The sequence below is a fragment of the Aulonocara stuartgranti genome (assembly GCF_965226115.1).
Source record: "Aulonocara stuartgranti genome assembly, chromosome: 12".
In the NCBI taxonomy this organism is placed as follows: domain Eukaryota; kingdom Metazoa; phylum Chordata; class Actinopteri; order Cichliformes; family Cichlidae; genus Aulonocara; species Aulonocara stuartgranti.
The window spans coordinates 26,227,586-26,239,955 of NC_138948.1; the positions used below are offsets into that span (position 1 = coordinate 26,227,586).

General features: G+C 41.0%; 1 protein-coding gene across 3 annotated transcripts; it reads left to right on the plus strand.

The window, feature by feature from the left end:
• Positions 1-368: 368 nt before the first annotated feature.
• Positions 369-9,855, plus strand: elmod3 (ELMO/CED-12 domain containing 3). 3 transcript variants are annotated; one of them, XM_082554875.1, is made up of 14 exons: positions 400-457; positions 1,269-1,303; positions 1,578-2,294; positions 3,063-3,134; positions 3,247-3,321; positions 3,407-3,473; positions 3,905-3,973; positions 4,077-4,165; positions 4,374-4,497; positions 4,622-4,744; positions 4,862-4,992; positions 5,125-5,201; positions 5,309-5,436; positions 5,955-9,855. In XM_082554875.1, the coding sequence occupies exons 3-14, from the start codon at positions 2,193-2,195 to the stop codon at positions 6,203-6,205; spliced, it is 1,308 nt and encodes a 435-aa protein (XP_082411001.1). In that variant the 5' UTR covers positions 400-457; positions 1,269-1,303; positions 1,578-2,192; the 3' UTR covers positions 6,206-9,855. The 3 variants fall into 3 exon arrangements, with proteins under 3 accessions (XP_082410999.1, XP_082411001.1, XP_082411000.1); XM_082554873.1 differs by lacking the exon at positions 1,269-1,303 and having other exon boundaries at positions 369-457; XM_082554874.1 differs by lacking the exons at positions 400-457; positions 1,269-1,303 and adding an exon at positions 464-703.
• Positions 9,856-12,370: the final 2,515 nt, after the last annotated feature.

Consider the following 12,370-nt stretch of genomic DNA (forward strand, 5'->3'; position numbering starts at 1 on the left):
ACAAACAAGAAAGAGTCATGGTGATACTGGCACAATAGGTCTTTATTGTTTTAACTACTATTCGACAGTCTTATAACAAATATGAACAACGAGAGTAGACATACTAAACCTGTAGGCATTAATTATTCCATCGTGATGCGTGTAGTCATTCGTGACTGCGCTACACACTGAAAGCAACCTTCTGATAAGCGTCATAATTCGGTTACAAGAAACGTTAAAGCTCCATAAATGCATACCTTTGCCTAATAACAAAGGCATAAATGTGTTTGGGGTTTTTTCCCCCACGTTATATCAGTTGCACGGAAGTAGCTGGCAACGCAAGTAATCCGGGCGCTGCAGCTTTAAGCAGCTGCGCGCGCTCCCGCGGACGGCAATCACTTTCTGGCAGACAATCACTTTTCGACACAACAGGGGGAAGGGAAGCTGAGATTGGAGGGAGAAACAATCATAAACTGAGGTACTTTTAAAATGCTTCATATCACGTAATATTTTCAGACAGGCCGCGGGACGCAATGTTTCTGCTGCATTTGCCGGAACTTGGAGACAAAAGCAGATTTATTCTCGTGTTGCTGTTGGATTTGGGGACAGACCCCCCCTCCATCCCTGTTACAGTTCAGCAGAGCTACTGCTAGCCCGTTAGTTAGCCTGGCAGCTGGCTTTTCGTGTGTCAAAACCTAACTAGGACTGGAGTCCTTAAATGCAGGTGATTGTTTTATATACGAATTAAAATGTTGTGGTGTTTGCCGTAAATTTCGGCGGACTTGCATGCAGTATATGCGCCGTGGCATTCTCCGTTTGAGGTGAAGCTGTAGCTGCGTCTTTGTGCCTGCGGGGTTGCTAGCTGACATAATGCTAGCTTTTCGGTTGCTACAGATAATGGTAGCTGTCAGAGCGGCGGAGCGTTACTGTAGGCAGCTGTCACCTCACTAAGCTGAACTTATTCGCTAGTTTTTTGTTGTTGTTTTTTTTTTTGTCGCGGCTGTGTGTTTGATTTCTGTAGTGCTATCCTTTTATTTTAAAATTGCTGTGATTTTTTTTTTTTTTTTTTTTTTTTTTTTAAACGGATGGGAAAGTGTGCAGAGCTTTTGCTTTAGTAAAAGTAGCAATATTACGCTGTAAAAAAAGTAAACAAAAAGAAAGAAGGAAAAAAGAAAAGAGTAGTTAAAGTCATGCATTGAAAATGTTCTTGAGATATAAGTATGAAAACCAGTGCTTGGGAGGAGGTATTTATTTTACACCACGCAATATACTCTGACCCTCCCACACAGAGACAACATTGGAAGAAACAGGGTCTTCAGTTCAGGTATTAGATTTTTTTTTTCACAGCAAAATAATTTGGCCCATCCTAACAGGTAAACGCATAAGTGAACTATTTTTGTTCCAGGTGTTGTGATGTATTGTGACTTAAAGGATACGTGATGAACCTTTGCTTGTTTTATTGTTTTTGATATGATGAGCCAAACGTGCTGGGAAGAACCCATAATTCTGTGTCTTTGTCGCCTGTTGGTTGGTTTTTCTGTTACTTTTGTGTAGCCATTTATTAACTTTGCGTTTTTAAACCACTGCCTTTCACACAGTGTCTCCTGCCATACAACAACTCTTCATGACCCCACATCTCGTTGCACAGCTGGAGTTCGGATGTTCGATGCCATTTCACGTGAGGCCAGAGACGTAGGGCTGCTTCGGTGCTTGTGAATACTGCCTGGGATACTTTGGATTTATCTTAAGTGCCAAAGTGATGAAGTGTCTCGGACAGGGAGAGCCCAGCCCTGAACAGGAATGTCATTATTCAGGTTTTGGGCACCTCTGGAGGGGCTAAAGAGAGCAGGGCTGGTCAGTGGTGGAGAGAAAAGAGGCAGGTTTCCAGGCAACTTGTGTATTGATGGGTAGCCATTTCCTCCAGTCAGCTCTCGTGGACTGATATCTGTAGATTCCTGTCAGCATCCATACTCGTGGTTAGACTGGCATCGAAAACCACACAACTATTGCTCTTGCGTGAATATGATGTTCAAACAACACTTTTTTTTCCTGCCGGCGACACCTTTCTAAAATCGACCAGGTGACTGTGGATGTCGTGTTGTCTACATATATGAGGGGAAAATGATAAACGCATAGATACTTGCAGTAGCTACAAGTGTGTGCAGCTGAAGCCATGGTGGCCCTTGCATCAACTCATCAGCCAATCTCAGTTTATGACTTCAGAAGTCTTTAGAGGCCAGGATCAGAAACAAGTTCAGCAGACAACGCGCTCACATGCAATGGAAGAAGACATTGATGTCGCCTCCCGCATTGAGGTAACCTTATTTGACCTTTGTTTTAATCTCATTCCAGTGTTTAGATTTACAGGAACTTAAAACCATTAAAACCGAAAGCAGCACCTGCCGTGTTGGTCAACAAAACAGAAGTACTGCCGTCTGACCATTGTTGCTACGGAGATTTTTATTGTTCTCAGAGGAATCATTTTTCCCTTCCTGCCCTGCACTTTTGTTTAATGTCACATGATGTGCTTTAAGTCCTTATGTCTTATGTGTTTAACCTAAGGTCTAAGGTCAAGGTCCTTTCTGTTATCAGTGGCAGCTGACAGCGCATTTCCTTTATCCCCAGCTTGGTTTCCTAGCCAAAACATTACCTCTAACTCCCTGGCCTCTTTGCTGTCCTTGTGTACAGTTTCATTTGTAAACAGTTGGATCAGTAAGTGTGTTTGCAATTTCGGTGCAACATAAGTCAGGTTATTGCCATTTTCCCCAGTGGATGTGCACCCTTAAATTATTTTCATAGTTTTTAAGCATAAGTGTGCCTCACACAAGAAGCATCCCAGTAAAAGTGGCATGTTTCCAAGCAGGCCACTTTCAAAAGGATACCTGTTATTTAATTTGGCCTATTATACTAAATATTTCACTGTTTAATTTTTTTTTTAATCATATGTGTATTAGTTTTCAGGAATTGCATATGGCCTCCAGTAATAATGTGTTGCTCTGTCATGGAGGGGGTGAATGCTGCACTGTTTTTACATTGTGTTTTTCTGATGCACCTGTTCTGTGCTGCTGCTGCTCTGCTGTTAGGGTCTAAATGGTTTGTCTCATGAATGTAAACCATTAGAGGAGATAACCAATGGACACTCCAATCATAAGCCTGTGAGTACACTTAAAAATCACTTCTCATTGATTCATTCTCATTAGATTTTGCTTGTGTTGTGTCCTTTTAAAAAAATCTACATATTGTCTTCTTTTTTTTTTTGCTTTATAGATCATGAATGGACTGGTTATTGGTCATAATGTCAAAGACCACACCAATGGCAGCGCACCACTCAGATCTCTGCCGGTAATTAAAGCCTATTGTTACTGTCTGACTTCAAACAGCACGCCACTTCCTTGAATTTAATGTCTCCAAATATTTTATTTTCCAGATTTCAGCATTAAAACAGAATGGTCTTCTGCAAACCCTGGCAGCTGGAGACCAGCCCAAGCCTGAAGGTAACATGAACAACCTTGATTTTTGTCTCACATCCTCTTCTCGTGTGTGTGTGTGTGTGTGTGTGTGTGTGTGTGTGTGTGTGTGTGTGTGTGTGTGTGTGTGTGTGTGTGTGTGTGTGTGTGTGTGTGTGTGTGTGTGTGTGTGTGTGTGTGCGTGCGTGTGTGCGTGTGTGCGTCCTAGATACAGAGCAATTATTGCAGGTAACACCTGACCCAGGAGTTATGGTTGCCTGGGTTTAGGAAGCACAGGAGGCACCCTGGAGGGTGCAGGTCTGTTAGACAAGAAGGATTCATGACAGGGGATTGACTGGGTGGACGTCACCATAGCAAAATAGCTCACCCTGTTGGAGTGCTAAGTTAAAGCTGTGAACCAAATGAAGCTGTTTGTTGAATTGGCACGTTTTCTTTCTTCAACTTTGTTTTGTTTACAGATGATAAGGAAAATGTGGAGTTGGAAAAGGCCAGGCAGGAGTGGGAGGCTCTAGAGCACACCCAGCCAGGTCAGATAAATCTTGCCGTTTGTAGGAGAATGATAATGACTTTGCTGATTTTTGGTCTGTTAGTTGATGGTATAATAATATAACTGTAATATTGATCTCCCAGCTCTCACTGAGGACTTTAACCCAACCCCACTTATCCCCTTCAATGAAGCCCTGCAGTACTTTCAGACCACAGACCTTGGGGATTTGCTGGTAAGGAATGCTAAAAACAAAACTGCAAAGAAAGTAGAATGACAAACAGAGGAAATCTGAATTAGATCTTATTCATAAAAATCACTAGTCTTAAGTGTAGTAAATAGAAAAATATAAAGTATGAGAATGATGATGCATTTGAAAACAAATAAATACATTGTTTTAATGAGTACACTTTTTCAAATTTTTCCTCAATGTCCACCTGCAGAAGAACATCCAGCCAACCATTCGCAGGACTGGTCTGGCTGCGATCACACACTTCCTCTTTGGACCTCCGCGACTTCACAGGGAGCTCCTGGAGGAGAGAGATCTCGTCTTTGCCATTGCACAGTGTGAGTGTGTGTTAGAAGGGTCTGTTTGGTCTAAACATCACACAAGTAGTTAAAACTCCTTAAGTGTTTCCAAAAACAAAAATTGGGTCTTTTGCACATGTGTGTTTTACTTTTCTTTACACAGGCCCTGTTGACAACAGCCAAACGGTCCACATGCGTGTCCTCCAGACCATTTATAAGAAGCTGATTGGCAGCAAGTTGGACTGTCCACGGTATGGCGTACACTGGGAAAACATTGGCTTTCAGGGTAAGACACTCTCTATTTTGTTGTAAAAAGGTAGTTCTCAATTCATAATTAATAATATGACATCACTCCTGTGCTAACATCATGCTGCTTTGCCTTTATTTACTTTCTTTACTGCAGGTACAGACCCTGCCACTGACCTACGTGGCACTGGATTCCTGGGACTGATGCATACTCTATATTTTGTGATGGACCCAGAGACTCTACCCTTGGCTAGAGACATCTACAAATTATCACAACACCCGACACAGGTGTTACCTGGCAGTAAAATTTACTCTCACAAGGCAGCTTGTTCAAGCCAAAGTGGGAAAATGTGTTCATTTGATTTAATGATTGTCCCTTACTGCTTTAACAATAATTCATTGTGTTTTTGTCTGTTTTAGAACTTTCCATTTAGTGTGATGTCAATCAACATGACCCGCATCGCTCTGCAAGTACTAAGAGAGGAGGCCTTGTCCAAGTGAGACTCATATTTGTTTTGTTTTGTTTTTTTAATTATCCCATTTTCAGAAGTGTGTTTGATGGGTGTCACGACACCCTCTGTCCTTTGTGTTTTGTTCATACCAGGGAGTGTAATCGTCGTCAGCAAGTGGTCGGCGTGCTGAACGAATTCTACGTTGCCACGTATCTGCACCTTTATCAACTGTGGAAGACCCAGCAGAAGACCATCGCTGACTCTGGCTTTGTTCTGAAAGGTTGTGCTTATAATCACGCTAATGCTACCTCTTACTTGTGATGCTGCAGTCAGAAGCCAATTGGCACAAAGACTGGAAACCTCAGAAAATTAATCTGCTTTAAAGGGCAAAGTAAAAAAAAAAAAAAAAAATACAGGTCCAAGGTCAGCCTGTTACAAAGCCTTTTGTCAGATGGCAACCTGTGATTTTTACATTTCTGTTTTCATATCCTTAACACAGATGAGATTATTGAACTTTTTCAATAATTGGTTATTGGTTAGTGAACTGTTTCACACACCGTTGATAGTTTTCCTCTTACCTAAGCTGCAGCTTTTGGCTTCATATTTAGAGACAAATATGTGATTGGTATCATTGTTTGAAAGCAACACTCAGCATCTAAGCAAATATGGGATTTCCCAAATGTCAAGAGTCTTCCTTTAGTCTAAGTTAGGGGTCTATCCATTGAATTCCACACTGGAAAAAACACATATTACCATTCCTCCGCAAATCTCACATTTTCTGTATTTCGTAACCTTCAGAGGTGGAGCTGTTTGCCAAAAAGAACCCCAAGCAGATGCTGCGCCGGCTAGAGGTCTTCCTGAAAGAGAGGCGGGCAGGTGGAATCCCCCGTGGGACGTCACCAGACCCTGTGGCTCAACAGCCTTCTCCCAGCCTGGGGGAGCGAGGGGCCAAAGCTGGCACTGCACAGGCACGCAAGGGAAAGGAGATGCACTTCACAGGAGTGTGTGATCTACCGCCAGACATGGAGGGAGAGGCCAGACTGATCTAAGCTAGACTCTATGCGAGTGTTTCTGTGTGTGTGAGTCTATCTATTACTTTATGTGCGAGTGGCTTACTCGGAGCTAGAAGAAGAGCCCCACAAGACCATGATCTAGAACCTGCTATCTGAACCTTATCAAACACTTCCACTCCTTCCGTTGTTGCTGGGGTGCTGCACTTTGATCAGATTATGCTAGGGGATCTTTCAGAGTTATGTTTGAGTTTTGTTATTAACTTATTTATTAAGCATGGGTGCATAGAACAGATATAAAGAGGTCAGAAACTCAAGATGTCACAAAAACAAAATAAAGTGAATATTTGCACTTTTCTGTGGATTTTGTAGCCAAATCAATAGCTGCCAAATTATTGTGGTTGAAGTCTACCTGTCTAAAAGTACAAAATATACACAATTTTGCTCCAAGGATCTCTTATCCAGGTTATCTAAATGTTATAGAGAAGCATGGCAGAGAGTGTCTTTTTTTTTTTCCCCAAAGGCTTGGCATTCTTCTTTGCACCAAAATACTGCTCCGTCACATGCAATGTAACTGAAGAGCAGCGATGACTGGTATGTTGTTAAAGGCTCTGTTGAAATTATGGTAATACAAGATAAAATGAACTAGTCTGAATCCCTGCTTTAGAGAATACAATAGCAGGTTTTCCATTAGTTTGAGTGGGAAGAGGAAGATGGAAAATGTTAATAGATACTGGTTTCACAGCTACACTGTAGGCTTTGAATGCAGCTTACTTTAAAGGTCTGATCACCTTGCATTTGCTGTTGGTGTGAATGGCATATGTCATTTGGACATCAGTCGAAATGTGAGGTTGTAGTCAGTTTTAAGTAGGTGTCTGTTGCCAGAGGTCTAATAGACTAGGTCCAGAGCTCCCACTTAATATGGGGGAATATATTTTAAATAATATATAAAAACATATAAAGTGTATGTGTGTGTTTATCTATTTATATAGATAAACTATATATTAGTCCTTTATTAAGGGACAGCTGTCCCTTTAATCATAACGTTACAGTTGTGTGTCAAAACACTTCAGAATTCTGTTACCAGACTAATGGCTTGGTGATGGTGAGAACGGTTTGAACACTATGAAATTCCACCAGAACAAAATTCTTAAGTCGCTGCTTTTCCTGGTTAAAGCAAAGGAGACACTTTGGCTTCAGCTTGGTCCCAGCTGTAGCCGAAGCTCTGGTTTGAGCTTTCTTACATTCCGTTAAAAAGCATGCGATTGTAAATTTTTTTTTATTTTTTTTTTATTTTTTGACCAGTTTGAAAATTTATTCCAGTGTGTATGAGTGTGTGTCTGTGTGTGGATGCATGTGTGGTTAAAAACAAATGAGCTGATATTGATGAAGGGCGCCTCTCCCAGGAGATGTATGCTACAGTATGCAATCCCAGCTCTTACTCTAAGATTATCAAAACGCTAGTGCCGTGTGATGATAGAAATCGTTCCTAACTTCAGGGTTTGTGCACTTGTGCAAGCGAATGTGTGTGAGTATGTTTCTATGTGTGTTTCATATGACAGGAACTGACTACAGATGGGGTGCTTTCCTCTGCACACAATAAGCCAGCTTTACTAAGTACTTGATCCATCAAGCTGCATAGATGGTACTTCTGTCATTTTAAAAATGGTTCATAACATTTGTGAAGACAATATTTCTCCTAAAACAAACGACACACAGACACACACAACCTTTGGTTTGCGTTTTTAAATAATCAAATGTTGGTTCCAGGCACAGCTGGTTGCAAGCAGCTCTGTGGGCTGAAATGGGTAGAGCTCCTCAGCAAAGCTGGTTCCTGCTTTGTGCTAATGTGAATCAGTCCTCCATCTTTGTAGTCTCAATCTGTAGCATGTTCAGGTAGCACTAGTACTGTAGCATCCTATAGCCTCCTCCTCTTCGTAAAAGCTTGTTGATGTCGCGTCTCAGTTACAGTCTGTAGTGTTAATGAGTGCGCAAACTGTTATTACTATAGCACATACATTTCTTTCTTTTTTTTCCCTTTTTTTTGCGAAGCCTCCTCGAGTAGATGCACATTTAGGTGGCACAGCGTGTGTTTTGTAGAGATGTGGGCTAGGCTCGATATGTTTCTGAGCTAAAACTTGTCTTCTAAGAAGGTGATAGTAAACCCGGTGCCTACATCCAAGCAGAGCTATGCGGGGCAGAGTGCAGGTTTGTCCTCTTACTTTTGTCTTTCATTCGAGCCATCGTGCCACGGTAGACTTTATTCATTTGTGTGACACAGTACGCAGAGTTAATGTTACCCCTAAAACATGCCAAATTAATTAATATATACTGTTAAATGCACAGGCATGTGAGTTTTCGATGTCGGCATCTATTCAGACAATTGTCCATCGCCAACTTGCATTCTTCTCGTCCACCGTACAACTTCAAAAGTGAGCTGATGTAGTTTTGCCAATTGTTTGCAAGTGTTTTGATCGATCAGGAAAATTTGCACTGTTGTAGATATTTGATAGTATGTGTGACGTATGCAAGAGGAAGCAGGCCATCTTCAATAGCCATATTGTAACGTTCATTATCACCCACATCATGAAAACGGGCTTTGTGAAGTCAGACTCCCCTCCTCGCTTGAAAAAGTTTGCACCATAGTCTCATATTTAGTTTTATTCAATTACAAACTGAGGAGCAGTACAGTGTATGTAAATCAGGAAGTTTGTATATAGAGAATTAATGATTGTAACTGTATGATTGTCTGTAGGGCATTATATCGAAACACACTGCTTACCTCAAGACTTGAGACAAATCTCTCCTTTCTCTCTATTTTTACGTTTCCTTGTATCTAGGCCTTCTCTCATACTAATTGGATATGATATGTAATGTATATCCTCCACCAGAAGCACTACGTAATAGCAAACTAACACAAAAGCTGGTCAGTGTTACGTGTATTCTATTTAAAGACACATTTATCGACGCTATATAGGCCCACGCGCACTCCGATGCACATCTGCAGATAAAATTCCTTTTAAAGACATTCTATAATTGGCTGATGTTTACTTATAATGTTGAAATAAGATCGCTTTCTTGTGGCTTCAGTGATAGTATGGTATACTTTTGCTGTAATTCAGTGTTTTGTGTCAGGAAACACTCAGAAACAATCCTGTTTTTACAGCTCCAGTCACAAACAGTTCAATAAATGATTGTTAAGATACGCTTGATCATCAGTCATAATGCTGAGTGCACTTTGACTTTGGTGTATTATCACCTATGTGTATATAATAGCCAAACAAGGCCTGATTTTATCCTCCCATGTTAACAAAAGTTGTATTTTCAGCAGTAATAGATCATGTTCTTATGATTTGATCATCATTTGGAGCCGCTTCAGTTGACAAACCAGAACCAAGAGAAACATAAAACGGGTTCTTGCAGGATGTCAGATGCTCTGAGAGGTGGGGTCTGAAGTTCTGCTTCCTACAGCAGCAGCTTGGCAAATACAATCACTTCTCTCAATATTCTGCGCTTTATATGAAGGTGTTTTACTGTTGCTGTCGTCATGTCCCTCAGAGCATTTTATGACTGTACCTTGATTGTAGAAGCCCTATTTTATACTGAGAGTTATTTGAGAATACAGTATGTGCTGTTGTACATTAAATGTATTGTATGGAGAAAGCTAAATAAATGCTGTTTAAAAACTGTTTCTCTGGGAAATCATTGAGTCATAACTTCCTCTTAAATCTTATAAATTAAATAAAAAGGTGGCCATCAAGTATGTGGAAAGCTTAACTTTCAGTAAAGATAACCTGCTAAAGTTCAAAGTGAGCATTAGAATGAGGAAGAAAGCTGGTTTAAGTGTCTTTGAGTGTGGTGTGTTTGTTGGTGGCAGACAGGCTGGTCTGAATATTTGTGAAACTGCTGGGATTTTCCCAACACAACTATCTGGAGTTTACAGAGAGTGGTCTGAACAAGAGAAAACATCCAGTAAGTGGCAGTGTTCTTAGGGAAAATGCTTTGTTGATACTAGAGGTTAGAGAAGAATGGCCAGAGTGTTTCAAGCTGAGAGGAAGGCAACAGTGACTGAAATAACCACTCGATACAACCAAAGTATGCAGAAGAGCAACTCTTAATGTGCAGCACATTGAAGCAGAGGGGCTTCATCAGCAGAAGACCATACCGGGGGCTGCTTCTGTCAACCAAGAACAGGAAATTGAAGCTACAAATTACACAGGCTCACCAAAAGCGGACAACAGAAGACTGATAACATGTTGGAAAAAGCATGGAGCCATCCTGCTTTATATCTAACATTTACAGTACTGGTGGTGGTGGAGGTGTAAGGGTGTAGGGGATATTTTCTTCCCACGTGTTGGGCTTTTTACTACCGACTGAGCATTGTTTAAATGTCATGGTCTACCCAGGTTTTCTTTTGCTGACCATGTCCATCAGCTGTTCGTATTTACTAAACAGTGATTTCACTGTACTCAAACGACTTCCACAGTCGCCATATTTAAGTCCGATAGAGCATTTTATGTATGTGGTGGGTTTTTTGTTTTTTTTTTTAAAAAGAAACTTTACAGATGGATTAAAAAGGTAATAAATGTATTTATTTTTTAGCAACTAATGAAGTGTTTATTTTTTTTTCCTGCAACTTTTTCCTCTTTTGCAGAGGTTTTTAACTCTGTTCTTATCTGTACTCTGCAGTGCGTCAGTACATTTTCTGCAGTTCAGCCACTAGAGTGCACACTTTTAACATGCTGCCATAGAGCTACATGACTCACATGGTGTTTCATTTATTGTGGTGCTGCAAAAATAATCTCACGCACAGAGCGAGTCTGCCAAGACTAATCTGTTCAGTTGCATAAGCTGAAGTTTGATCTGTTTTTCCAATTCCTTGTCAGTGTTTTTAGTTTTCAAAACAACATCGGTGAACTCCTATTAAAATTAAACCTGATCTTGATTCATTTTGCCTTTCCAGTGTTTAGTTTTTAGTGAGCCTCATAAGTCCCAGCGCTGCTTCAGTGGGGTGGAATCGGCAGTATTGGCAGGCCCCTCATCTTTCATAAGATAAGCAAATTACTGGCTTGTTTACATGCTGGTGTGTTGAAAATGTAAATCAAACGAAAGAGACTTTTGTACTGAGTTAACAAAGATGCCTCAATGGAATCTTGATACTGGATGCTCTACATCTGCGCCTAATCAGACTTGTGGCTCCAGTCCCACAGTCCCAGATGACTGGGATGTGGTGGATCTGCTGAATCACAGCAGACACACACAGGACGAAAAGAAAAATTCTAAGCCTTTTTTCCCCCCTTTTCTTATGACCTGAATCAAAATCACCCTTCCCTAACCTATTTTCCCTTCCATGCTTACATTAGCAATGTTTTATTGAAGGAGTGATTTCAGCTGAGAGCAACCTAACTGACATGATTCCACTCAGAAACCCTTTAAAGGATTAATAATGTGAAACAGAGAACTCAGCCACATATCCAGCATCCTACCGGTGTGTCAAGGCCTCTGGCATCCAAGTCAGAATGACGAGAACAGAGCAGGGTTGACTTTTATGAATCTGTTTCCATTTGTACCTAGTGAGCCTGCTGGATTACAGTCTTTCTCTCTCACTTTCACTCTCGCCTTCCCTCCCCCAACTCTGTTCCTCTCTCTCTCTCTCTCTCTCTCTGATGTCATTGTTTCCTGCCCAATAGTTTCTGATGCTCAGTTCAGGTCTGTGTGCACACACATTAAACATAATGCACAGCACTCTGCTTGAAATGCTGACATATAGGAAATTACAGACACGTACAACACTGATGTCAGCCCCATTTTCAGTCGACTCTGTGCTCTGGTTTCTCTTGTCTGCACTGCAGACATCAAACAATGTGTGCGTACTACCTGTGGCCATGTCACCTTTTGCAGGCTGATTTAAGGCCTTGTAGGGTTGCCTATCTTCTCTTTGTGGTTATCATCCACTGACTTTCCTTCAGAAACTATAGCTGCCAAAAAAAACAAATGCTAGAACTGTTGCATTATCTATAACATCATTCACATCCTTTACACTGTTGTAACATATTAGCTTCCAACAAATAAAATCATTCCATTTGTGCTGTAATAATAACAGCAATAGTAATAACTAAAGTTATCCAGCTCTGTGTTAGTTCCAGCTCAGAAGCCCTGTGCTTGACCTTACTGTAGTCCGAGATTTCTGCAGCATTCTTCACA